Genomic DNA, 27,842 nt, shown 5'->3' with positions numbered 1-27,842 from the left:
CTGGGCTACATAGTGAACTCAAGGCCAGCCTAAACTGCCTAAACTGCATAGTGAGACCCTGTCTCAAAAAGACTAAAAAAAAAAAAAATCTTAAAAATAACTCTTTAATCATATGCACATAGGGGAATAAAGGAAAGCACCAAGCTGACTGGGGGTGAGAGCAAGGTTTTCTCCCTTTGTCCCAACATCTGCTTGGCACAGGTCTGAGATTACACATGAGTTCAAGTGGATTGTAAAGTACAGTAGGGAGAGGACCGACGAGAGAAGTAAAGGGGAGAGGCAAGGGCTTGCAGTAGTCTGTCTCAGTCAGTGGACTCCAACACAGATTCACTCAGTGCGAGGTCCCAGTAGTGTTCAGCCCCATGCTTTTTGAAATGCTCACGAGCCATGTTCTCTGTAGGGCACTGTTTAAACTTCATCTCTCCAAAGCTCCGGTCTTTGGCTGTACCCTAAGAAACAAATAATGAAAACAACTTACATTTCTTTTTTTCTTTGTATTTGCAGTGTTGGAAACCAAACCCAGGAACTCATATATGCTAAACACTCTCCACTGAGCTATACTCCCAGCCCTATGATTTCTTACCTAAACCAGAAACAAGGTCTCAATATGCAGTTCAGGTTGGCCTTAAATCCACTAGGTAGTCCAGGATGACCTTGAACTCAATGCAATCTTCCTCCCTAATCCTGCAAATACTGGATTACAAGAGTATGCCACCATGCCCAGCTCAAGTATGACTTTATGTTGAAATCAATGATAACTTCTGTCCCTCATACATATGCACGAATTTTTTATTTTTTTTTTTTTAAGACACAGTTTTGCTATGCAGTTCAAGCAGGCCTTGAACTTATGTAGCCCAGGCTGGCCTCAAACTCATGATTATCTTCCTGCCTCAGCCTCCAGAGTGCTAGAATTACAGGTGTGTGCCACCAAGCCCATCTATTTTTTTGTTTGAGACAGGATATTGCTATGTAGTTCAGGCTGGCTTCCAGCTTGCAGCAATTCTCTTGCCTTAGTTTGCTGAGTACTGAGATTTCAGGCACGTGCCACCGTATCTGATGACGCATGAATTTTCATAAATTCATATGCCTAAGAGTTTTAGTGTTTTGACTACAAAGCAAAGGATGAGGAATTCTGTGCTCTAATGCCTGATTAGGACAGCAAATCAGGAAAACCTATGTGAGACAGGATAAGAAGAACTTGGCCCCCACCAGGCCCTGAGAACTACATTTAGGTTTTCAAGGAAAAAGAAGATGGAGTGAGAGGCAAAAAAGAATCTTTTTAAAAGATTTAAGTCTAGGGGCTGGGGATTTAGCTCAATGGCATAAGCGCCTGCCTTGCAAGTGTGTGGTCGTGAGTTCGATACCCAGTACTGATAAAAAAAGAAAAAGACAAAAAAAAAACCAAAAAGATTTAAGTCTAACTGCATGTAAGCTAGAGGCTGCAGCATCAAGTGATAAAGGACAATAGTAGGAGAGAAAACAGAAGGAAATCTACAGAAAATGCTAAGAAAAAAAGATACAGTACTGAGTGAAACAGCATTCTCACCAGAGGTACGGCAGTAATGGCAGTTACAAAGTGCCTTTTTGGGGGGGTCTTTTTGAGACAGGGTCTCGCTATGTGGGTCAGACTGGCCTTGGGTTCACTTTGTAGGCTAGGCTGGTCTTGAACTTGCAATGATCCTCCTACCTCAGACTCTGAGTGCTGGGTTTACAGGGGTGCACAACCACACCCAGCCCATAAAGTGCCATTTTTTTTTTTGTCTTTTTCCTTTTTATCGGTACCAGGGATCGAACTCACAACTGCCTGCTTGCAAGGCAGGCGCTTATGCCGCTGAGCTAAATCCCCAGCCCCTCATAAAGTGCCATTTTAAGAGGCTTTCAGGGAGCAGACTCCTATAAGGGAGACAACTTGGGTTGTTTCTAAGGCTGAGAAACAATTCCTGAGACCTCTCAGATAAATGAGAGAGAATGTGCAAGACCTGGATGGTCTAAGACAGTAAATATTCAAGTGAGGACATAGGAAACAGAACCAGATATAATGGATAACATTACCTAATTTGCATCAATTGAGAAGTCTGGGATAAAACAGAAGACTGCATGAATAATTCTTATTAAGAAGGGACTTATTTTTTTCTGCATGGTACTATAGATTAAATCCAAGGCATTATCACTGAGTTACATTCTCAGCCCATATTTTTTATTTCAAGACAAAATTACCTTTGAAATTTCTCTTTTAAAAAATGTTTGGCACTAAATTACTCTAGAAATTATTTATTCTTTAGTACTTTCCTATTTCAATGATCTGCTTGGATAATATAAGCAATCAAGAGGTGATGAAAGTTGTACTTTAGTGTTTTACAAAGTATCACCTACCTCCCAGACTAGTACACATTTGTTAGTTTTCTTCACAGCTTCCTCATCAGATTCCTCATCATCTGGAAAAGATAATATAGCTAAATCTTAAGACAAAAAGACTACAGATTTAGGTTCTAAACAAACAGTAAGCAAGTCTACCCAAATTTTTTTTTTTTTTGGTACCAGGGATCAAACTCGACCATGCGCTTACAAGACAGGCGCTTATGCCGCTGAGCTAAATCCCCGGCTTTCAAATTCTTATAAATATTACTATCTTTTTCTATGTGTTGGATTGTGGGTTTTTTTTTTTTTTTTCCCCTGTTAATCTTTAGTGTCCCAATGTTAGACTGGAAGCTCCAAATAGGCAGGAACATAAATTTAACAAACATTTACTGAGCACCTACTATCTGGCAGAAGCTATGCCAGATACTGAGAATAGGGAAATAAAAGATAAGTAGTCAATAATAAAAACTTTATCTTAAGCACCTTGGGAGGCAGGCTTAACATGCTAATAAAAGAGGATTTTCAAGAACTTTTTAACTTAATGGAGGAGGAGAGAGTGAACTGGAAAAAAAGAAAATTTTTTTCTTTGCTGTTGTGGATTGAACTCAGACCCTCATTCACATTAGGCAAGCAAGCTTCCTCTGAGCTACAATCTTTTCTTTTGAGACAGGGCCCTTAAACTTGCAATATGCCTATATGATCCTCTACTTGAACCTTCCAAGTAGCTGGGATTACAGTAGCATGGTGGCACATACCCTACTAGAAAAGTTTTTACACTTGCAAAACAGTATAGGGCTGGGGATTTAGCTCAGCAGCCTAAGTGCCTGCTTTGCAAGCACATGGTGGTGAGTTTGATCCCTGGTACCAAAAAAGAAAAAAAGAAAGAAAGAAAGCATAGGTTAATTACAGGGCAAAATATATGTTAAGGGCTGGGGGTTTAGTTTAGCTCAGCAGCACAGGAACAAGTGCCTTCCTGGCAAGCATGAAGTTGTGAGTTCCATTCCTAGTACAAAAAAAAAAGTATGTTAAGTATCCCAAGAACAAAAAGTATGACAAAAGGATAATTACATTTTTAAAGAGTAAGGCTCCTGGCCAGGTACAGTGGTACATTTGTACAGTCCCAAGTAATTACTATTTTGAGGGAGGAGATTTTTTGGAACAGGATTTTGCCAGGGATTTAGCTCAGTGGCACCTGCCTGGCAAGCTCCAGGTCATGAGTTTGATCACTGATACAAAAACAAAAAAATAGGATCTTGCTACATAGTCCAGGTTGGCCATTAATTCTCAGCAATCCTCCTGCCTCAGTCTCCTAAGTGCTAGAATTACAGGTCTGCACTACCACACCTGGCTAGCCCTCTGGGTATTAGAATTATAGGCCTGTGTCAACAGTCCCAGCTGATGGATTAAGGCAGGGCTTCTTGAACCCAAGAGTTGGAGATCAGCCTGGGCAACACATTAAGATCCTACCTCAAAAACAAAAAAATCTACAAGGAAAAAGCAATGCTTTCTGCAGATGTGAAATGCAAATCTAATCTTCAAAGACAGGAATAATAAATACCAATAAAAGTATGATGGCCAGAACAATGTGAAATATATATATGACAGCTCAAGAGGCTGAAGCTGGAAGTTATCAAGTTTAAGCTCAGCTTGGACAACCTAGCAAGATCTTGTCTCAAGGAGCTGGGGATTTAGCTCAGCGGCATAAGCACCTCTGCCTTGCAAGCAGGCGGTCATGAGTTCAATCTCTGGTACCGATAAAAAGTTAAAAAAAAAAAAAAAAAGAGAGAAAAAAAAGATCTTGTCTCAAAATAAAAAGGACTGGGGCTGGGGATTTAGTTTAGTGGCTCAAGAGCTTGCCTGGTAAGTGCAAGGTCATGAGTTCGATCCTCAGTACCAAAAAAAAAAAAAAAAAAAAAAAAAAAGGACTAGAGATATAGTTCAATAGTAGAGTGTTCACCTAACATGAAACTCTGGGTTTGATCCTTAACACCGCCCCCACACACACACACACACGCGAGCTAAACAACTTTTTGTAGTGCTAGGGATTAAACCCAGAGTCTTTCACAATGCTAGGAAGTACTCTACAGGAGTCATAACCAAAAAGCCAAAAGCTTTTTGATGGAAAATTCTTTTTTGTCTTTAATCCTTAAAAAAATTTTTAAACAAATATGATATAGACACTGTACATATAAATGTAGTGTGCTCAATTTTTTTTTTTTTTTTTTGTCTTGAGACAGGGTCTCACACTATGCAGTTCAGGCTGGCTTTGAGCTCACTTTGTAGCCAAGGCTGATTTCTGACTTGCAACGATCCTCCTGCCTCAGCCTTCCGAGTGCTGGATTACAAGCATGAGCCATCATGCCCGGCTAGTGTACTCAATTTCTACAAATTAATATACTCTGTAACTAGCACTGAGACCCAGGACAAAGAAACCAACTAGTGGAAAAATAATTTTTGTGAGGCCCTTAGTTAGATTTCTGTCATCCACTCCTCAAAAAAAAAAAAACAGAAAAGAAAAAAAAAAATTTTGTTTTTGTCTTTTTTAAGACAGGGTCTTGCTAGCAGTTTAGGCTGGCCTTGGGCTTACTTTGTAACCCAGGCTGATCTCTAACTTGCAAATGATTCTCCTGCCTTAGCCTTCCAAGTGCTGGGATTACAGGAGTATGCCAACGTGTCCAGGTGAAAAATAATTTTTTTGAGACAAGGACTCATTATGTAGTTTAGGTTGGGCTTGAACTCACTATGTAGTGTAGGCTGCCCTCGAACTCACAGTGATCCTCCTGCCTCAGCATCCCGAGTGCTGTGATTACAGGTATGGCTCACCAAGGCCTGGCTCAGAAAAATAATTTTAACACTGATGCATACGATCATGTAATACTACATAAATACCTAGCAGGTTGCAGTCTGACTGGGTCTTCCTAAAGTTCCTAAACTCTATCTCATGTTAGCAGAAGTGTTACAAGAAGGGAGTAAAATGAATGACAGAGGCACTGTCCCCACCTCCCACAGCCCTCCCACTTCATCCCCTCTAACCCCCATTCACCATCTCCCTTCGTGTTAGAGGTCTGTTCATCCCACTTTATCCGATGCAGCATAAGACGCTTAAATTTCTTCTGGGCCTTGGGGCCTGGAAACAGAGGAGAATTTTGCCAGAAGTATGGAAGACATTGGGGTAGAAAGGACCTCTGAGCTTATCTAATGCTCAGACAGTAGTGTGCTAGTTGAAACAATCCCAGGAATCACATCTGTATTCTCCTATTGTAATAAACACACAAACAGAGCCCCAGAACATTATATCGCATCTAAGTATGGTCTAAAATATACTTTACTCTTTTCTCCACAATGCAAATCACTAGGCTTAGGGTTATAGTGAGGGGGCTAGTTTCCCTCAGCGTCTTCAGACTCACCCCCTTCCACTACTACCACGTTGACATCCTTGTGCAGTACCACCACCCCTGTCAGGTACAGCTGCCCAGCATTGGCCTCAATCTTGAACTTCTTGGCTGGGTTGCTCAAATTTCGAACTCTAGAGAAGGGAAAGTTTAGTTATGTCTTCAATGTTAGTATCAGTAACTGTCTGAAAAGAGTGGCAACTAAACAGATGAATCTAAAATGGTTTTCTCTTTAAAAACAAAGGCCTTACCTGGGGGTATAGCTCAGAGGCACAGGCAACTGCCTGGCAAGGTCAAGGACCTGTGTTTGATCCCCAGTACCAGATAAAATTAAACACCCCCCCCCACACACACAAAGGCTCTGTGGAGCAAACAAATCTATTTCCTATTTCTTCAAAGTGTAGCAGTACATCTTAAGTCAAAAGTAGGTAATCAAAATTTACAAAGAATGAGACAGGAATTCACTATCATCTAAAAGTACTTATAAGCTCACAGCTCCTGATAAGGACCTAGACATTCTTTGCTTCCTAGAAGTCCATAATGTCATTATTATGTATGCATGAAAATTTTCTAGAAAGATGAAAAACTATTACTAGGAATTATCCATAGTGTCCTAAAATATCAAACACTAGGAATGGGACTCTTGGTAAACGTCCTTCTACAGTGTTAGAATTTTTTTTCTTTTTCATTATAAGGAACTGAACTCAGGGCCTCAAGCTTGCCAGGCAGGCACTGTGCCACTGAGCTATATCACCAGCCCTTTTAAAATATTTAATTTTAATAAGCATTCGCTACTTTTGTAGTTATATACTACTTTTATGACAAACAACTAGTTAACAGAAATAAGCAATTTAAAAACAGACTACAAGGGGCTGGGGATTTAGCTCAACGGCATAAGCGCCTGTCTTGCAAGCATGCAGTCATGAGTTCGATCCCCGGTACCGATAAAAAGGAAAAAGACAAAAAAAAAAAAAAACCCAGACTACATACACATATTTAATCTAAAAGAATAAAAACAAAACCATAGGGGCTGGGGATTTAGCTCAGCGGCATAAGCACCTGCCTTGCAAGCAGGCGGTCGTGAGTTCGATCCCTGGTACCGATAAAATTGAAAAAGACAAAAAAAAAAAAAAAAAAAACCCAAAACAAAACCATTAAACAACACAAAGACTGAAAAGTAAAAAAAAAAGACAAAAATATTTGTAATGTATAAATTCATTTTGGAGCAAAAAAAAAAAAAAAAAAAGGATTATTGTAACACATTAGGATAAAGACTTGTTTACTGAAGAAAGAAATTTTTAATGCTTTCCAGAGAAATAGGATGACATTTTATACTTCACAATGGACAAGAAAGCCTTGATTACTAGGCTTGAACAAGTTTATTCATTTCTTTATTTTGTGATTTTTTTTTTTTGGTCTTTTTGAGATAGGGTCTCACTATGTAGTTCAGGCTGGCCTTGAGCTCACTTGAAAGCCCAGGCAGGTCTTGGACTGGCCAATGATCCTCCTGCCTGAGCCTCTGTAGTGCTGGGATTACAGGTGTGTGACACTACGCCCAATTTCAAATAGTATTTAATAAGATTTGAGATAAAGAAATCAGTTTACCATAAAAATAACTCTTTTTTTTTTTATCGGTACCAGGGATCGAACTCACGACTGCCTGCTGCAAGGCAGGCGCTTATGGCGCTGAGCTAAATCCCCAGCCCCTAAAAATAACTCTTTAATTTTTGCCATTATAAAAACTCACTTGCTCTCCATTCACACTAGGGTCACCAGGCAAGAATAAGGACTAGTGCTGAGCACTGTTTGGGCCACGATGATTCTGCTTTAAGCACTTGGGAAGTATTTTAGTAAGTCTATGGGAAAGGCTGGCCTGGTATGGACACCTACCTATATACAGAAATGTGTACCCCCTGTGAAATGTCTTCTTTAAGCTTTTTAATTTTCTTGACCTTTCTTTGTTCTGCTGTAAGTTTTCGGGCAGCGTTGGCCTCTTCATGAGCTCTGTCGTGACAGGAAGGACATCCACAAGTGAGAAAGGCATTGAAGATCAGAGGCAGGGCTAAGGGAAAGAGAGAGCAACGGAGGACTCTCCCCTCCTCTCCCAATATGGATCCCCCAGTTGGAAAAGGCACATGTCCTGGGTTTCCACCCAATCCCATGGCACTTACTTCTGTCTTTTAGCCATCTGAGCTCTGACATGGGCTTCTACCTTCGTGGGATCTTGAACAGCTTCTGTTCCTAATACTCGCATCAAATTCGAAATTCTCACTGCAACGGAAAGAACATAGTACTCAATCTCCTAAATTACTTCTCTGGGGGTAACCTGGTATCTCTTCTCTCCCAAATGATATTGTTTAGCATTTCAAATCTCTGCTCAATACTTATTTCCTCCAGAGAAGAGTAAAGTATATTTTAGACCATACTTAGATGTGATTTCCAAGATCCCACCCGATGAACTCAACTTTTTTTTTTTTGAGACAGTCTCACTATGTAGTCCAGGCTCGCACTGAACTCAAGGCAATCATCTTGCCTCAGCCTCCTTAGTGCCAAGATTATAAGAATGCACCAGCATAGCCAGCTAACTCAGCTTTTGTAGAAACTCACATAATCTGAAAAACTGGCATGTATTTATATTATGAATAACAGGAAACTTAATTTCTTTGGTACTTCCCACTCTTTTTTTTCTGACTTAAAAAAAAACATGATTTCACACTTATGTGCCTCAGGTAGGTGTGAACTTGCAAACATCCTGACCAGCCTTCTGAATGATGAGAGTACAGGTGTATACTATTCAACCCTGTAGTTTCATTTTAATGATTAAAAAAATTAAAACTACAACTACTATCTTCATGAATTTTAAAACTAGTGCATTTTTCCAGAAAAATCAAAATCTTAGGTAATCAATAATACTTAAAAATAAGCCAAGGGGCCAGGGATTTAGTTTAAGCATAAGCGACTGCCTGTGAAAGTGCTGATATGTCTTTATTTATAAGAAAAGATAAGGGCTGGGGATTTAGCTTAGTGGCATAAGTGCCTGCCTCCAAGCACAAGGTCAAGAGTTTGATTCCCAGTGCAAAAAAAAAAAAAAGGACAAACAAAAAGAAAAGATAGTATAGAATTCAGGGCAGGTGTGGTGCGGTGGTGCATGCCTGCAATCTCAGCACTTGGGAAGCTGAGGCAAGAAAAACTATTTGGAGTTCAAGGCAAGCCTGAGACCCTAGCTAAAAAACAAACAAGGAATTTAAGGGAAGAAGAACCCATGAATGATTCTGAGAAACAGAAAAGATAGGTGGGTATGGTGACACACACCTGTAATCCCAACACTTGGGAGGCTGAGGCAAGTGGATTGCTTCAAGTTCAAGGCCAGCCTGGGTTACAAACTGAGTTCAAGGCCAGCCTGAATTGCACAGTGAGAATCTGTCTCAAAAAATAAAAAAAAGAAGAAAAAGAAACAGAAAACACTGGAAGAGAGATGTTAAGGTTCTTCTAGAATTTATTAAAGGAAGCAAGCTACTATCTTTTTAGTAGCAGGGCCAACTAAGACATGTACCTTTGGGTTCTGGAGGAGGCATCAGTCCCAGCCTGACTTTCTCTTGTAGTTCCTTCTGTGCTTCCCTCCGCGTTTGCCTTCGAAGTTTCTTCTGTTCCTTCTTGGTAAGATAAACTCCCAGAGTAACTGGTGTGTCATTGTCAACTGTCATAAAGAGAAACAAATATCTCAAAAGAGGAAGACTATTGGAAAAACTTAGGTGAGCAGCATCACATTTAAAAGACCTGCAGCTGAATTTTTTTTTTTTTTTTCTCTTTGGTCTCTTTTGAGACAAAGTTTCACTATACAGTTCATGCTGGCCTTGAAGTCACTCTGTAGCCCAGGTTGGCTCTGAACTCAAAGTGATCTTCCTGCCAAAGCCTCCTAAGTGCTCAACAGTTATGTGCCACATCCAGCTGTTTTTTTTTTTTTTTTTTTGGTTTTTATAGCTGTTATTTTTAACTTGTAATAGGGGTCATATGATTACACTTTTTAAAAGCATTCATTAAGTGGTATTGTTATTTTTGTTCAACTAGTTAAATTCTTTCATCAAATGAAATATAGCAAATGCAGAAAACTAATTAGGCCCGTTCTAGTTGCTCTGTGTGAGAATGTAGTGTAGCATTAAAAGGATTGGGGGAACCTATTAAGAGCCTATCTTTTGTATGTAAATGTTTCTCTGGAATACACCTTCAAAAATCACTGGCCTAGACAATAATGTTTATAATTTTGGAGTCCCAGGGAATGGGAAAAATATTCTCGACAAGCAGAAGAGGTTTAATTAATAATTAAAACCAGCCAGAGTGTGAATTATGTGAATCAAGCCAGCATTTGGGAGGCTGAGGGCAAGAGGATTGCCCTGAGTTTGAGGCCAGCCTGGGTTATACAGTGAGTTCAAGGCCAGCCTGCACTACAGAGTAACACCTTGTCTCAAAAATAAAATAAAATCCTTTCATTCTTCAAATCACAATGATGATAGGTAGTACCCGGTTAAGTAAAATTCAGTATTGTTACAACTGTGTCACAGACTGAATGCCCCTAATTTGAAAATCCAAATGATATTATGGTCCAAAGTCCAAAACTTGGGCTGGGCATGGTGGTAGATGTGTGTAAGACTGAGGCAGGAGGAGGCATTCAGAATTCAAGGTTAGCTAGGATACATAGTGAGTCAAGGTTAGCCTGAACTGTATAATGAAACCCTTTCTCAGAAAAAAAAATAAACTAGCATATTTTGGGGTTTTGGATTAGTAACTCTCAACTGGCAGCAGAAGAGTGGTAGCCCACTCTTGTACACACTGGGAGGCTGAGATAGGAGGACTGGCAATTAGAGGCCAGCCTCGGCAACTTAGTGAATTAAAGAAACTCTCTCCCTAGTATCGCCAAAAAGGGAGAAGTGGGGAGCTTCATTACAAAGTCTACACAAATGTTTCAAAATCTGAAAAACCAGGAAACCTGAAATGCTCTGATCTCAGGCATTTCAATTATAAATGTTTAACCTGTATTTCAAGGTCATTATTTTTCTAAACTTACTAAAGAAAATGTCAAATGAATTTACCAATTAGGATATGATCTCTCCTTATTCATCCTAAATCTGGTATAAGAGATTAAAACATTCATGACTGACATAACTTTTGTTTAGTGGTACTAAGGATTGAATCCAGGTGCCTTGCATTGAGCTACATCCCCAGGCCTTTTACATTTTTGACACAGGATCTTACTAAACTGCTGAAGCTAGACTAGAACCTGTAATCTTCCTGCCTCGTCCTCCCTGATTGCTGGGATTACAGATATGCACCACCATTCTTGGCTTGATCTACGTAACTCTTGAAGAAGACATATCAGAGTTAAGCAACTCTACATATGAAGAAACTCTCAAATTCTAAATGACTTCCTGGAAGCATTCAACTGGTTGAAAGTACAGCCACAACTAAAACCTCTTTTTCAGTCAGGTATGATGGCACACATCTGTAATCCCAGCACACATGAGGCTGAGGCAAGAGAACTGCTAGAAGTTCAAGGCCAGCTAGGCTACAAAGCTAGTTTAAGAGCACAGTGAACTGCATAGCAAACCCTGTCTCAAAGACTAAATAAATAAATAAATAAAACAAAACCTCTTTTTTGACTGAACCCATATAGACTTTTGCTGCAAAATACAAAAGAGAAAAGAAAAGCCAGGCAAGGTAATACATACCTGTATTCTCAACACTCTGAGAAGCTGAGTCCAGAGAGTTGCAAATTTTTTTAGCCTGTGCAATTTAGAGACTTGGTGAGGCCCTGCCTCAAAATAAAATGGCTGGAGATGTAGCTCAGTGTGAGAGCTCTAGGTTCAATCCCTAGTACAGGAAAAAATAAATTTAAAAGAGCTGGCAGTATGTCTCAGTGGTAAAGTACTTGCTTGGCATGTGTGAACCCCTGGGTTCAATCCCTAGTATTACCACAAAACAAAACAACAACAACAAAAAAACATGGAAAACACTGCAGACAAAGATCAAAGATGACCAGGTATTATGAGATGTGCAAGACTGTAGCTGTAGTTAAGTTCTATTGGATAAGTTCTAATTGTCAGACTGGGGATGTGGCTCAGTGGTAGAACTCTTGCCTTACATGTACAAGGCCCTGGGTTTGATTCCACAGCACCAAAAAAAAAAAGAAAAAAAAAAAAAAGAAAAAGAAAAAAAGAAAGAAAGAAAAATTCTAACTATCTAAAGCCTTGAGTAATCTGTACATTACCTGGAGGATTGAGCTGAGCTGGATGTTCGACAAGATTTGTGATTCCGAAATAATCTTCTCTTTTAGGATTTTCCTCTGTACTAAAATTGGAGGAAGGAGAAACAACAGGATATGTGGGCTATGTGGGTAGAAATGATGCCAACAGAGAACTCGCAGAAAATCCCAACCATTCTCTATAATGTGTTTTAATGTTTTTAGCAGTTACTTATCTTTAATATCATTTTTAGGGTGAGAAAACTGTGTCCCACTAAAGCTGCATGCATTCTCCACATCAGTAATCCAATTTTTTTTCTAACCTAACACCATTGACAGATGGCATATTTCATCATTTTATCCTTTTATTAGTAGAATTAAGACCTAGGGATGGTAGTTGAAAAAGGAAGGGTAAGAGAAAGCTAAGACTACTAAATATGTTGGCAGATGCCTGTGACTCCAGAACTCAGGAAGGCTGATAAACTCAGGAACTCAGGAGAACTGCAAATTCAAGCCCAGCCTAGGTAACTTAGTGATTTAATGTGACCCTGTCTCAAAATAAAAACTACAAAAGGGCCATGGATGTAGATCAGTGTAAAGGCCCTAGCTTCAACTCTCAGTACTAACATAACCATACAAATGAAACAAATATAGCCACATTCAAAGCATATTAACTAACAAACTCACAGATCAAAGCCATTGGGTATGATGTAAGAGTCCCACCACTCAATTTCTGGAATATCTCCTTCCTTAAGCTCTTTCTTAGGAGCAATGAGAGCAAGCCTAGTTGAAGCATGAATGCCTGTTTTTCGAGCGGCCTGTGAAATCTCTGCCTGCAGCTTCTCCAGTTGAGCCTAAAGACAAACCAAGAGATACCTAATTGGTAGAACCCCAAATTTTATAATACCTCTTATTGAACTTTACATGTAATATAAGTTCAATTGATGAAAGTTTAGGAAAAAAGAGGCATTCTGCTTTATTTTATCCTTTACTTACATACATCTCACCCCTATCACTTCCACTTTACCCTGTGTCTGCCTATAGCAGATATGCAGAAATAAAATTCAATGAAATCCTACTTTGGAAGAACAAAAAGAAGGCAAAGGGCTGGGGATTTAGCTCAGCGGCATAAGCGCCTGCCTTGTAAGCAGGCAGTCATGAGTTCGATCCCTGGTACCGAAAAAACGAAAAAGACAAAAAAAAAAAAAAAAAAAAGAAGGCAAAACAAACTGTATATATACAATCAAGTCAACTATCCAGGTGCGTAGATGGCAGCAAATAACACCAGGCTAGTTTTTCTTAGTCACTCAAAAAGTTATAAATTGTTTCTCTCCACTGTCAGTGTAGGTGAAAAATTTCAAATTCAATTAGGAAGAGAAATCAGCAAAAATCAAGTATTTCAGGAATAAATATAGTGTTTAAAAATACCTGCTTTGAATTTCTGTTTAGCTAACTCCCCAAAATAGAACTAAATTCATAGTACTTTCCTGTCTGTCAGCCTCCTAATGTCTTCTAAATTCTGGGTTATATTCTAAGTCAGGTACCTTTGTCCGTAATCGTTGAGCAATCTTCTCAAATTTACCCTTGTCATGAAATTTAAAAGTGCGTCTCTGGCGCTGTGAAGGGGCAATCGAGACACGGGGATCAAAAAAAGTATTGGACTCCATGTCTTCTGATGGCTTTTCTTTGAGCTGCTGCTTGAACTGTTCCCTTTTCACAGCACGAATATTAGCCTTCAGTGTAGGCATGCGATGTGTCAGCTCAATCTCCTTGCCTGTTGCATCTACAGTACGACCTTGCTCATCTAGGATCAGGGGTGTAGGTTTCGTTTGATCTTTTAGTTCTACTTTCCTGAAAAATAGACCACAAAAAAGAATTTCTACAAGGAACAATAACGCAAGAAAACAACTAGAAAAAAAAAATGAAATAAATTTTTAAACTATACTGAAGAGATTTTTAAATTCTGTCAGTTTTGGGGCTGGGGATTTAGCTCAGCGGCATAAGCACCTGCCTTGCAAGCAGGCGGTCATGAGTTCGATCCCCGGTACCGATAAAAACGAAAAAGACAAAAAAAAAAAAAAAATTCTGTCAGTTTTTATTCCTGTTTTTTTTTGTTGTGGTTGTCATTTGTTTGTTTTTGTTTTATTTCCTTTCTTTTGCAGTGCTGGACATCTCATCGAGGGCTGCATAATTCTAGGCAAGCACTCTATCATTGAGCAATACACTCACCTTCTAGTCTTAAATTTGAGTCAGTCATATGCCAGACCAATCAGAAACACTAAAGCTAATATTTTTGTCCAGTTGTACAGTATCCTTAGATATGTTCTTTTATTTTATTTTATTTTTTTGGTACCGGGGATCGAACTCACAACTGCGCACTTGCAAGGCAGGCACTTATGCCGCGGAGCTAAATCCCACCCCCTTTAGATATGTTCTTACTCAAATGTTTAATGGGTAAAGCCCGGGATTAAAAATTCAGGGACTGGTTCTATTGCCAGGGCCAATATTAGATAAATAATGGTACTCTCAGGTCCATCAATCATAAACAGATAAACTCTAAAATAAGGAAGCCAAGAAATTCAATTAGCATTTATAGATCACATAAAATATGAAACTAAGAGATACTTTTGATGCTCTGAAAAAACAGAATCAGTAACATTCAAAGATACTTATTACTTCTCAAGCTTCAAATATGACAAAAGATAGCATGAATCTATACTTACGGGGGAGCAATGCCCATTGCATGGAGATTAGCTAGGCCTACCATATTGGCATTGCCAATGAGGCCTGGCTTCAGTGCCAGTTGGGCCTGGATACGGGCTTGTAGTTCAGCTGCTTTCCTTGCCTTTTCGATGGCATCATTCATAAAAGTAGCAGCTTGGGAAGGCTGAATAGTGTTGCCTATTGGAAGTCGCTCTGGCTGGGATGAAGAAGGAGTCTTTGGCTGTCAGATAAAGAAGTCAAAGGGATTGAAATAGGCAGATAGCTCTATGCAAACACATACACCCCATGCAGACTATGGTACACGACTGTGGAAGGGACCTTTTGAACTCTCATTTGAATGAATGGCAAGAGACATGCTAAAGAGTATTGTGACCACAGTACCTGAGGAGCTGGGGGGCTAATGAAGCTCAGCTGTTTTTTCCTCTCTTCTATTTGTCGGGTTGCTGCTTCCATCATCTGTTTAATCTATTTTCCAGGTAGGAAAAATTGAACAGGTGTTAATTTCTCCAACCCAGGTTGCTAAAGCAGAATGCTCTTAGGTCTAGAAACCTAAAACTTCCCATATGACTCCAACATACTCTTCCTGCACACAGACTAAAAAATATAGTAAAGACAAGCCTACAAAGCTGAGCACTAGAACCTTTCAACTTTCTTTTCTTTTTTTTTTTTTTTTTTTTTTTTTTTTGGCTTTTTCTTTTTTTATCAGTACCAGGGATCAAACTCACGACTGCCTGCTTGCAAGGCAGGCGCTTATGCCGCTGAGCTAAATCCCCAGCCCTCTCAACTTTCTTTTCAAGACAGGATTGGTATGTTAGTAACACAGCTGCTGATTTAAGACACAGACAAACTTGAATATGACTGTTTTCTTATAAAATTAATTTTACTGATATTCTTTTGATATAAATAATGATTCCCAACTCATCATAGGGAACTTGTACCTGTACAAATATATCTTTTTTTTTTTTTGGTCTTTTTCCTTTTTATCGGTACCGGGGATCGAACTCACGACTGCCTGCTTGCAAGGCAGGCACTTAAGCCGCTGAGCTAAATCCCCAGCCCCTCTTTTTTTGTTTTGTATCAAGGGTTGAACTCAGAACTTTGTACTTGCCAGGCAGGTGCTGTGCCACCAAGCTATATCCCAGGGCCCTCTGTCTAAATACATCTTGATTCTTATTTCTTCCGCAATTGCTCTTTTCTCCTTTCAACTCTTTCCCTGTTTTTCTGAGTATGATTTTTACCTCTATTACATCCTACTTGTGTTGAGTAGGTACTTAATCTCTAAGCCTCCCAATGTCTAAAAAGGAAGGAAAATAATACATACGGCCTACTTCACAGGACTATTTTGTTTTTCTTTTTCTTTTTTTTTTTTTTTTTGCCCCACCCTCCCACAGGGCTATTTTGAACATGTAAATAATTCATTCAAACCTCCCATCAAAACTCATACAAATTATTCCCTTTCAATGTCTTCTGTTTTCTTTTTTGTGGTACTCATTATCTAACCCTGAGCTCCACCTCTAGTCCGTTCCTTCCTTCCTTCATATAGAGTTACAATTTAGTAGTTGCACAGGTTTGGCTCAAACTTGCAATCCTCCAGCCACAACCTCTCACTGCTGGGATTACAGGCATGTGCCTCCACACTTGGTTTATTCAAAAGTTTTTAAATTAAAAAAGGGGATCTAGGTGTGGTGGTACATGTTTGTAATTCTAACACTTGGGAAGCTGAGACAGGAAGACCACCATGAGTTTGAGTCTGAGGCCAGCCTGGGCTATACAAGTGAGTTCAAGGCCAGCCTGTATTACATAGGGAGACCCTGTCTCAGAAAATAAATAAATTAAATAAATTAAAAGGGGATTGGATTCTTCCATCCTTATTCTCTATTAAAAAAACCCTTAATTCCTTTTCTTCCAAGAATATCATATATATAAAATCCATCTAGCCATATAAAATAGTATATATTCTATTCTTCCCTCAAACTTATATAGCTACTCTATCCTCCCTCAATATTTTTTCCAGTACTAGAGATTGAACTGAAGATCTTCACACTGAGCTTCATTCTCAGCCTCCACTTTTTTTTCTAATTTTGACTATGCTGCTAAAGTGCCCAGGTTGAGCTCAAATTTGTAATATTCCTGACTCACTCTCTCAAGAGTGTTGGGATTATAGGTGTGTGGCATTGCACCTGGCCCCAATTTTTAAAAGTGGTTAATGAAATATTTATTGCCTATGTAGTATCAAAATTATTCAGCACTATCCATCTAAAAAACACTTGTTACATTATTTTTTGTTAGGTACTGGGAATCTAACTCAGGACTTCATGCTTGTCAGGCAGGTGCTGTACCACTGAACTAAATCCCCAGTCCCAAAATACTTAAAATAGAAGTCAACTTGAAATTATTTATAAATTGGTTATATCTTCTTTGCACATCTGAAAAATTCTTTTCTGCATTCAAGATGAGTTTCTCAGTGTTTTTGTATTTTTTGAGACAGGGTCTATGTAGTTCAGACTGTCCTTGAACTCAACACAGACCAGGCTGGCCTCAAACTTAAGGCAATCCCCCTGCCTCAATCTCTCAAAATGGGATTACAGGTGTGTGCCACCGCCCATCCTGGGGATTGAAGCCAGTCTTTACAATGAGCTACATCTCATCTCGCTCACCTTTTTATTTTAAGACGGTCTTCTAATTTGTCCATGTGGGGCTAGTATTTATTATCCTTCTGACTCAGCCTCCTGAGTAGCTGGCATTACAGTAAATCCCTGATTTATTAATATTCAAATTTCTAATTTTCAGGCTGGAGGTATAGCTCAGCAGCACAATGCCTGTCTGGCAAGTGCAAGGTTGTGAGTTTGATTCCCAATACCAAAATATAAAAAATTAAAATAAAAAAAAGTTGCTAATTTGCACAGGCACAAATTAGATCTCACATTACAAACATGTAGATGTGAACAAACTGTGAAGTAGCTCATGTCTCTACCTTATCAGCATAAGGTAACTGTAAAAGTAGTTTATTTACACTATTTTTGAGTGTGTGTGTTTTATAATGTATATTTATGTTAAAGGTGTATAATACTCACTCTGTCAGACTTACAGAATCTGACTCTCCTGGAACAGAACTCATTCATAAATTGGGGACTTACTATATAGGCATGTGCCAGTAATCCAGTATCAAGCTGAATTCTGATCATTTCAGTTCATTTTCCCAATGACCCAATGAAGTAGATATTAGGTAAAAAATGTAATACACTTTGTTTGACACAAAGTAGGTACTCAGTAAACAAAATTCCAATAATCCTTAACTGGAATACTCCTCGTTAAATTAAGGAATGCTAAAATGTAAAGCAAGAAACTTCCCTAAATGTTAAACACTATTTCAAATCAATATCACGGTAAGAATGGACTCATGTTCTTCTCAATTCATCTCATGAAATCACTGTGCTTCTAGTCCCCAGTAACTAACCTGGAGCTTAGTCAGCATGCCTGGGCTCTCAGATGGAGGCCCAGGGATCACCTCTGGCTCCTCTTCTACCTCCTCAAAACGGGGTATTCGTCGCTTCTTTACTCCTGATGATTCCTTGGAAATTTCAGAGTCATCACCAAACACCTCCTAAGGGAACCCAAGATGAAAAAAAGTTGTATCCCTTTCCTTAGGGAGAAGGGAAGAATTATTCTAGCCCCTACCAGTATTCTGTGGTTTTCCCAGGGGAATAGGATGCAACCTTGCAAATAACTACTTGCCAGAAGTAGGGTCTTCTAGACTCTCCACCAAATGGACCATTTCACTTAACTTCATTGTTCTACTTGTCAAGCAAACTATATACTCATATTCTAAAATGTTCCTATCTCAAGGTCTTTGCAAGTGCTACTGCCTACATTTGTAAAGCTTTTCCTCAACTTTTCCATAACCCTTATTCCAAATTCTGTCTAAAACTCACCTCCTCAGGAAGTTTTCCTCATTATAACCTTAACAACTCAAATCAAACTTTTGTTTCACATCTTCTTAGCAATTAAGAGCTTGGTTCATATGAGCTTAAACTACATTGTTAATACTGGTTGCCGAGTGTTAGGTCTTTCAGTGGTGGTAGTTTCTCCCAACTAAGCTCTTCCAGGACAGGGCCTTTCTCTTTCTCAGTATTCCCCAATAATGCTTCATTCTTACCAATGGAAACTCAAATAGGCTGACTAACTTGCAAGGTGAATTTAACAGGATCAAGAGTGGCCAACTGGAAGGGACAATGGGAAAAAGCAAATGTACACACCGGTGGTAGGCTTTGGGTGACATCCCCTCTTCACTAGGAGGGCTCGTGTTTTGCAAGGACATATCCTCGGCCAGGGGCGAGCGCTTCCTGGAACTCCTACAGTTCAAGAAAAAGGACTCTCCCATAATATATTGTGTGGAGTGGGGACCTGAATGGACCAAAATGGGACCCATATCCCATGGCTATCTAGATACCTCCTTTGAGAAACCGTTTTACTAATCCCACCCACTGTAGTCACTTTACTCATAGAATTGTCTCAGAACTTACACAGTGGCACACCCTATCTTAATATAATCTTCATGTACAGATCCGTGTAAGCTATGGATTACTTCCTTTAAGTAACAAAACTCAGCAAAAGTTTGAAATTTTATAACTGCCCTAAAATTTACATGGAACAGCTATTCAGATTTCAAAATCTGTGACTATATTTTATTGTACCCTCCATCTTTTTTAAAATGTCAATTTTTTTAAAGGGAAAGATTATGTCTCATTCCTCTGATCACCCTATAATGCTCTAAAAATAAAAGACACAAGAATTTCTATTTTTACTGGTTCCAAAAAGCCAAACAGTCATTGCTTAGCCACTCTTTGTGTTTCTAGAAATCAATGGGGTAACCAAGGTACCAAAAAGCACTTTGGAAGGTTTGATATGAACCATAGATTTTTTTTTTTAAAAAGAGAGATAGAGGTAAATGTGATGAGAGAAACTGGCTACTTGAATGAAATGAGAAAGAGATCAACTAATTGACACTGCTAATACTGAAAAAGATCACAACCAATCAGTAAAACAGAATATAAAGTGTAGTGGGAAAGAGTACTGCTAGTTACTTTGTACCTCATGGGTCCAGATGATGTGCAATATGCTATACAGAAATTCATAAGCTCAAGAGTATATAATAACTGTTTTTAGGTATCCTATCTACAAGTGCAGTGCAGAGAAACCTATTGACAAGCAACAGTGACATCTACAATTAAGGAATCAATGGAATCACATTCTGAAGCAACTGGGTAACAAAAGATACAAATCTTAGAGCAATCAATATTTACACAGTAGTGGGGGCAGGGCATGGAGAAACATGAGAACCAAAACTCCTAACTATGAAAAACATGACAAAGCTACCTATTACTACCTACTAATTCTCGAAATATTTTAAATGAACTTATTGCATCATGCTAAGGTGGTGATAATACAAATTCACCTCCTCTATTTTAGTCTAAGAACCTCTCTTGAACAGTAGGTATTTTAATGGCAGATATAAACTGTATAAGCCAATTAAGATCAACAACTTTGTCATCCAAAACACTTCTGAGCTCATTAGATAGTAAACCAAAACCTACCTTTAGCTCTCGTTTTCTGCTCCTATCACTGCTAGACTTGGAATGTCTGGAGCTTCGGCCTTCCTCTACAGCTTCAAACAGTTTATCCACAAATCGGAGTGTAGACTCATCAAGAAAAGGTTTTAGATGGTCTGATATGAAAAAGGAGATGGTAAGATTGAAAAGGTTAGAGTACAGATTCCAGTACTAGAAATGTAATATACATTAGCATTGAAATTTAATTCACAGAAAAGAGTAAAGTTTTTAAAAATTCTTTGTAGCACAGATTTTGTTACATTAAATGACCCTACTGTGAGTAAAAATAGTTGTTTTTGCTTCTGAATAAGCAGTAGCATACTCAGCACAACCTGTTATAACTTTAGCATCAGTTTAAAATGAATAACCCACTCAAAATTTTCCCAAGTAGCAAGCTGTAGACTAGTACAATATTAGCAAAACCTATCTTCATAAACTTTTTTTGTTTTTCGTCTTTTTAAGACAGGGTTTCACTATGAGGTTCATGCTGGTCTAGACTCACTTTGTATCACAGGCTGTCCTTGAACTTGCATTGACCCTTCTGCCTCAACCTCCCAAGTGCTGTGATTACAGGTATGTGTTATCCTGTCCAGCTTTCTCAAAGTTTTTAAATGTATTCCTTATGCTGAAATGTCAAAGTGTATCTGAATATGTATCTCTGACTTTAGCATATTTCCTGAGTCTAACTTAGTGACTCAGTATGGTCATCAGAAAGTCAGTTTGAGATTCAAAATATTCCACAAGTAATACAAAAAGTAAGCAATAGGAGAAAGGTTAATTATTTAACTTATTTCCACGATAATGCAAGAAAAAATAAAACATGGGACCTTCTTTTCTTTTTTGCTTTTTTCCAGTACTGGGGATCAAACTCAAAACCTTGCACTTGGTGTTTATGCTGCTGAGCTAAATCCCCAGACCCAACATGGGCCCTTCATTAGGTGCTCCTAAAAAAGGAGAATTTAGGAATGTTCAAAGCAGTATTTGTGGCTGGGCATGGTGGTGCACCTGTAATTCCAGCACTCAAGAGGCTGAGGCAGGAGGATTGTTGCAAGTTTGAGACCAGCCCGGGTTACAAAGTGAGCCAAAGGCCAGCCGCAACCAGATGGCGAAACCTGGCCTCAAAAGGACAAAAAAAAAAAAAAAAAAAAAAAAAAAAGCAGTATTTGAGATGATCCTCTAAGTTATGTCAAAAGAGCTATACATACCAGCTGCCTTTTTCTTGTCCATCCCTTTCCCCACACAGTTCAATGCTGCTGTGACCACTGTGGGCTCTGAGAAACCCAGTACTCTCTTCACTGTCTTCTCTATCCATGGTTTCAGCTCATCCAGCTCCCTCTTGGACAGCGCCATTATCCCAGAAAAGGAGAATGACAGCTTAAATAGGACTCTACACCTAAAAAGAGACCAGGAAAGAGTTAAAGTAGAAAACAGGAGAAATTTTTTAAAATCCAGGACAATACTTAGTATGTCAGAGTGCCTATCCTACCTCTATTCTCAATGCCTATACAAGTTCCTCTACTTCATTTGAAGGGAAAATACTTTCCCTGAGAACTATACTTCAAAGCAAAAGAAATTCCATTTACTTTTTTTTTTTGGTAGCAGGATTGAACTCATGACCACACACTTGCAAGACATGCTGCTGAGCTAAAAACCCCCCCACCCTTCATTTACTTTTTTTTTTGGTGGAACCAGGGATTGAACTCACGACCTTGCACTTGTCAAGTAGGCGCTTATGCTGCTGAGCTTAATCCCCAGCCTCCCTTCATTTACTTTTTAACTCTAACTCAGTAAGCACCAATCAATGACATCTGTGGGAAAACAATCTTTGAGAATAACGTAGTCTGAGAAATGAGTTGTAGCTTCCTTTTTGATCCTGAAAAACATTATAATCTTTTTTTTTTTTTTTTGTCTTTTTCATTTTTATCAGTACTAGGGTCAAACTCACGACTGCCTGCTTGCAAGGCAGGCGCTTATGCCGCTGAGCTAAATCCCCAGCCCCGAAAAACCTTATATTAAAATGAGATAAAAAGTCCATCCAAGCTGGACATGGTGATATATGCCTGTAATGCCAGCTACTTGGGAGACTAATGCAAAAGAATCACAATTTTAAGGCCAGTCCGCAAACTTACGTCAGACTCTATCATAAGATAAAACAAAATAAAATAAAATGCTGGGGCTGGAGCTCAATAGTAGAGTTCTTGCAAGGCTCTGGGTTTAACTTCAAAAACTGAAGAAATCAAGATCATCCAAAGGAAAGCCCTTCTTTTCTTCCTGCTTCCAAGCAGGTATTCCCTAACCGAGTCCTGACCCTGGGTTTCTCTTCTAAAGAATACAAATAAGGAAGGTTTATGCAGGTCAGTTATCAGGTATAAAAATCTCATAATCCATAAGAATGTTCATACCAGTGGAAATTCTATACACAGATAATCCTGTATCATTCTCTATAGTTTGTCAGCTGACTTGAAAAGAGTAATCCCTCAGCTTTCAAGATTACCTCCATTTTGGATTCTCTTTTTTTATCAGGAACCTGGCCAAGAGTCCCAAATGTCAATATCAGGAGTGCAGTGAGAAAAATAAAAAACAGAAACAAGTACCGTATTGTTTAACAAAAAATGGCTGGGAAGTCAGTGTCTCTGGATCCAATCTTTTTTTTTTTTTTTTTTTTTTTTTTTGGTCTTTTTCATTTTTATCGGTACCAGGGATTGAACTCATGACTGCCTGCTTGCAAGGCAGGTGCTTATGCCACTGAGCTAAATCCCCAGCCCCCAATCTTTTTCACTCCCAAAACAGCCACTATTTATTTGGTCTATACAGTGATAGACGAGGGTAGCAAAGAATTACAATTTATCTAAAAAGACTCTGACTCCAGAGGGGGTAGATAATCTTATGTTTGAAGTATCCTGACCTGAGTATAATCCTGAGACGATTTAAGTAGGCGTAGATGATCTTATGCTTGAAAGAGCCCATGGAAAACCCCAGATGGGTGATACCAACAATCCCACTTCTTCCTTTCATCCCACAGGGAAATATACAAAACCAGTCACTCTGAATTTGTAGTCCCCAACATCTTTTTACCTTTATTCTTCTAGTTTCTTAGCTCAGCACAGAAACAGTATCATAAATGGGAAGCCATGACAGAACTTTATTTTTGAATGCAAGTTAGTATAAAATTTCAGTGTTACTCACATTTACATATGATCTCCCTAAATCTTCAAATAGCTGGCAGAGCACTGAGAAGATTTTATTTATTTATTAACTATACTTTGCAACAGTCAATAAACTGCACTAACTTCAACTTCCAAGATAACCTATTAGGACAGTCACTCATCACAATATGATCTGGGAATTAATCTTTCAAGATGTTTAAAGATAGCCCTTCTTCTAAAAGCTAGTCTGATTAATTTTCTTTTTTTTAAAACAAGATCTCACTCTATAATTCAGGCTGGCCTCAAACTCATGGTGATCTTCCTGGCTCAGCCTCCTGGGATTACAAATGTGCATCACCACACCCAGCTAACTTCTACATTCTTGACAGGTTTACCTCTATAAGGTCTGCTTCACTCATATATACAAATTTCCCCCCAGGAACCCAAGATTCAAAGAGTTTGTGCCTAAGCAATAAATTACATGAAAGGGCAGGTGTAGTGGCGCATGGCTGTAATCCTAGCACTCAGGATGCTGAAGCAAGCAGATTACTGTGAGTTTGAGGCCAGCCTGGAGTACATAGTGAGTTTAAGGCCAGCTTGAATTACATAGTGAGACCCTGTCACAAAACAAAACAACTTAAGTTATATAAATAATTCTATGGTGCTTCTATTACACTATCATGAGATATTTACATAGCAAATGTACATTGTTCAAAAGAAGCATATACAAATAACTCAAAGGATACAGAAGCACATCTGGGCAATCAAGGGAATAAAGAAAAGAGCTCACTTAACAGTGAGGTCACTCCAGGCTGTGGCCCCTCCAGGGGGAGAACCACCAACCAGTGTCTCCTGAGATCCACACCACGTTGGAACTTAGGGTGCTGGGAAACCAAGCAAGCAGCTCCCCTGGCTGGTAAGCAGCTGTGGTGCGGCAGGCTGCGGCCCCTCCAGGGGGAGAACCACCAGCCATCTCCTGAGATCCGCACCATGTTGGAACTTAGGACGCTGGCAAACCAAGCAACCAGCCTGCCTCCCTGCTAAGCAACAGTGAACCTACTGGTGCATGGGCTGAGAGTCAATCTTCCCACTTCCCCTACCCCACTTCCCCTGCACCCCTCCACAGTTAGCAAATGGGAACCAGACATCTGAGCATCTCTTGGGACCATGGCAAATAAGGGGGATTTCCTTCTACCATCTCTTTGAAGGCAAATATTTTTATGACTGTTTTGCTTTATTCTGATTTATGGTACTGCTCTATTCAATATTCTGTTTTGACGAGTTCTATAATGTTCTGTATTTCATTTTATTTTGATATACATGATCGAAAGAACAAATATTGAGAAGATAACAAGATATACTGTGATACCTATTACTGCTATCCCGGTAACCTGCTGTGAACTTCTGTACCGATTTCACTACACTGTCTCAGTTGGCTTTATTCTGTCTTGTTCTGTTGTATTTTACTACCTTAAAAAACAAAACAAAACAAAAGTGAGGTCACTGGATCCCATCATTAACAAGTTTTAGGCAAATTAATTCCTCTGAGCCTCGATTTACTCATCTTGCACGTTGAGGGCTATTGGCATATCTACATAATAGTCAACTCAATAAATATTAACTACTAAGCATCAGTACAGTGAGTGCTGAGAATGCATACAGCAGTAAACAAATCGGACAAGAATCTTTATCTTAATGGAGTTTGCATTCCACTAGAATTGCACCATAAGCGAGAAAGTATAAGGAACCCAATCAATAAATGAAAGTACCAATCATTGATTGAAAACCCAATCAATAAATGAAGTACCAAGCTGGGCATGGTGGTGCACTCCAGTAATCCCAGCACTTAGGAGGCTGTGGCAGGAGAATCGTTTGCAAGTTCGAGACCCGCGTGGACTACTATGTGAGCCCGCAGCCAGCCTGAACTACTTAGCAAGACCCTGTCTCAAAAAGACAACAATAATAATAATAAATGAAGTACCAATATTACCAGATGGAATGTGCGTCCAACTGCTATGCTAATGAATGTATTCAAATTCAACCCAACCCCGGTATGAAAATGTGCAAACTTAATAGCCAATGAAGAAAGAAAGTTTCCAACAGTAACTTGCTTTGCCAGGCATCAAATGCTCAACAATTACTGTGCAGTGGCAGTAGCAGAAATGTGAGAGGAGATTAACGCAGAGTCCATTCTCTGAACTAGCGGGCAGCAGAACCCAATCTTCTGAAGGAATCCCTTACTCTTCTTAGCCAGAACCCCAGTGTTCCCCGGAAACCCCCATTCTTCTAGTTTTGCTCCCTCTGCCTTTCCATCTGGTCAAGTCCTCTCAACTCTGTTCCACCCCAACTCCTCACCTCAGGGCTGTCTCCCCACCCCGCACCCTCCCGCCCCCGCCCTTTTCCTCCCAGCAATTTCATTCCGGCCTCCGCTCTACAGCCCCGACCACTTTCCTCAGTCGCTTTCCCGCCCGACTCTCTGGCCCAGGAATTTCCCCGGCCCTCAGACCCGGACCCCGTCGCTGAGATCGTAGGATACTTTCCCTGGCCGCAGCCACTACTCACCTCACAAACTTCAGCCCCTGAGACGGAGCTCGAACGTTACACCGGAACCGGAAACCTTCGGCCTGCCCTACGGCCCGCCGTCGCTACAGACACAGCCGCCGCCACGCTGCGGGCCTTTGACACGTGACTGGGGAGCCGGCGGCCGACTGCGCAGCCGCAGTCGGCACTTACTGTGGCAGCGCGCAGGCCTGGTGGGAGGCCCAAAGCTTCCGGGTGCAAGTCGTGGGCCTTCCCCAGCTAAAGCTGGTAACTAGCTAACTCAGTGGTCATTGGCCCCTACAGCAGGAGTTGGGCCACTTTGAAGTTTTTCTCGTGGGAAAAGTAAGTGTGGCCAGCTGGTGTTAACGTTTTGCTGGAACTGAACTGTGTGTATACGCGCGCAGGGGCGTGCGTATTTGACCTTTCTGGTAACATACTCCTAGTTGTGTTCACTAACACAAACCAAGAGCTGGGGATTTAGCTCAGTGGCATAAGCGCCTGCCTTGCAAGTGTGCGGTCCGGAGTTTGATCCCTGGTACAAAAACAAAAAGCAACCCAACAAAACTATCCTGGAAATCACCCAGGAAAAAGACAAGAGGAGGACTCTTAGGAAAGCAGCCCTCTATGTATTTTGTCCATTCATTCATTCAGGAACAGATACTTACCCACTACCTACTACTTCGTACCAGGCACATGAGACATGATATTGCTTAGCTATTAGGTAAAATTGCTGGCTTTAAATTGAACTGCCTAGATTTGTATTCGTCTCCTACTTATTAGTTATATGATAGGCAAGTTGCCTCAACTCTGTTACCTCACCTTTAAGGATACATGGAACAAACAAATCCACTGGCACAATGGAATATGCCTGTAACCCCAGCCATTCAAGAGGCTGAGCCAGGTTGGCCATGGCAACATAATGAGAGCAAAAGAAAAATATCAGCAAGGTTGGGGATGAGACCACACTCTTTGCATTCAATCCTCAGTACAGCATCTCTTCCCCCCCCCCCAAAATCCACCTCATATGGCTGCTGTGAGTACAAGAGGGAGTAAAGTGGCTGTGAGCATAGCCCAGTGTAGAGCACTTGCAGAATGCAAAACTGGCTACAAAATATGGCATAAACTATTCAGTTCCCTATGTAAGTGTATAATATGTATCTCAAACTTAACATCCCCTAATTCCCATGCCTTGTCTCCTCTCAATTAATGATGAATCCATTTATCCACTTATTTCAGAGCAATGACCTTGATTCATCCTGGACTCTGTTTCTCTCCAGTCTACCAACAAGCTTCATCGACTCAACTCAGTACTCACCTGCCTCCTTCACTACTTCATTATTAGTTTGTGTTATTTTAGTAGCCTTAGTAGTTTTTCTTGTTTCCACCTTGACCCCTTTTGTCTAGGCTCATCAGAGCAGTCAATGATTTTGTCACTTCATCAGAAATATCACTTCCCTATTCAAAACTAGCCCCTGGAGGCCTGGGGGGACTAAGGCCCTTGGGTCCATCCAGGCACTTCCAAGAAAACACACACACAGCTAGTAGGATTTCCATCTGCTAGGTTAAGTTTCCTACAAGATCTACCCTACTCCAGAATTTGTTTGTGGCCTTGGCTGTTGTCTCTGATGCCAGTAATGCTACTTGTTTTCACAGAGTTGTGTCCAAAGAAGAAGAGGTGTAGCAAGGAGGTTCCTATCCACCATGGCTCCTACATAGCCAACTGCACTCCAATCCACCAGTGATAAAGCACCCAGGAAACAACTAGTTACAAAAGCTGCTCTTAAGAGCACACCCTCTATTGGAGGGGTGAAGAAACATCACTGTCACAACCCTGAGA

At 39.9% G+C, this 27,842-nt stretch overlaps 1 protein-coding gene and 1 long non-coding RNA gene across 7 annotated transcripts; one reads left to right on the top strand and one right to left on the bottom strand.

The window, feature by feature from the left end:
* Window positions 1–88: 88 nt before the first annotated feature.
* Prpf3 (pre-mRNA processing factor 3) lies at window positions 89–26,160 on the bottom strand. 6 transcript variants are annotated; one of them, XM_063252686.1, is made up of 17 exons: window positions 26,027–26,043; window positions 24,834–24,934; window positions 21,524–21,711; window positions 20,304–20,434; window positions 18,167–18,313; window positions 15,091–15,174; window positions 14,709–14,929; window positions 13,530–13,836; window positions 12,673–12,839; window positions 12,013–12,092; window positions 9,304–9,447; window positions 7,922–8,021; window positions 7,641–7,754; window positions 5,766–5,884; window positions 5,402–5,485; window positions 2,374–2,435; window positions 89–449 (listed from the first exon to the last, which is right to left on the bottom strand). In XM_063252686.1, the coding sequence occupies exons 3-17, from the start codon at window positions 21,666–21,668 to the stop codon at window positions 303–305; spliced, it is 2,052 nt and encodes a 683-aa protein (XP_063108756.1). In that variant the 5' UTR covers window positions 21,669–21,711; window positions 24,834–24,934; window positions 26,027–26,043; the 3' UTR covers window positions 89–302. The 6 variants fall into 6 exon arrangements, 5 of the variants coding, with proteins under 5 accessions (XP_063108756.1, XP_012998495.1, XP_003478959.1 ...); XM_013143041.3 differs by lacking the exon at window positions 26,027–26,043 and adding an exon at window positions 25,272–25,775; XR_010048622.1 differs by lacking the exon at window positions 24,834–24,934 and adding an exon at window positions 5,100–5,187 and having other exon boundaries at window positions 376–449; window positions 26,027–26,160.
* LOC134476863 (uncharacterized) lies at window positions 26,099–27,842 on the top strand. Its single transcript, XR_010048645.1, has 3 exons — window positions 26,099–26,347; window positions 27,242–27,312; window positions 27,659–27,842. It is a non-coding gene; the product is annotated as an uncharacterized LOC134476863 (long non-coding RNA).

This window comes from Cavia porcellus, unplaced genomic scaffold (genome assembly GCF_034190915.1).
Source record: "Cavia porcellus strain 051 isolate PalLab524CR breed Dunkin Hartley unplaced genomic scaffold, mCavPor4.1 scaffold_1, whole genome shotgun sequence".
Taxonomy (NCBI): Eukaryota; Metazoa; Chordata; class Mammalia; order Rodentia; family Caviidae; genus Cavia; species Cavia porcellus.
This window is presented reverse-complemented; position numbering and strand designations above follow the sequence as displayed.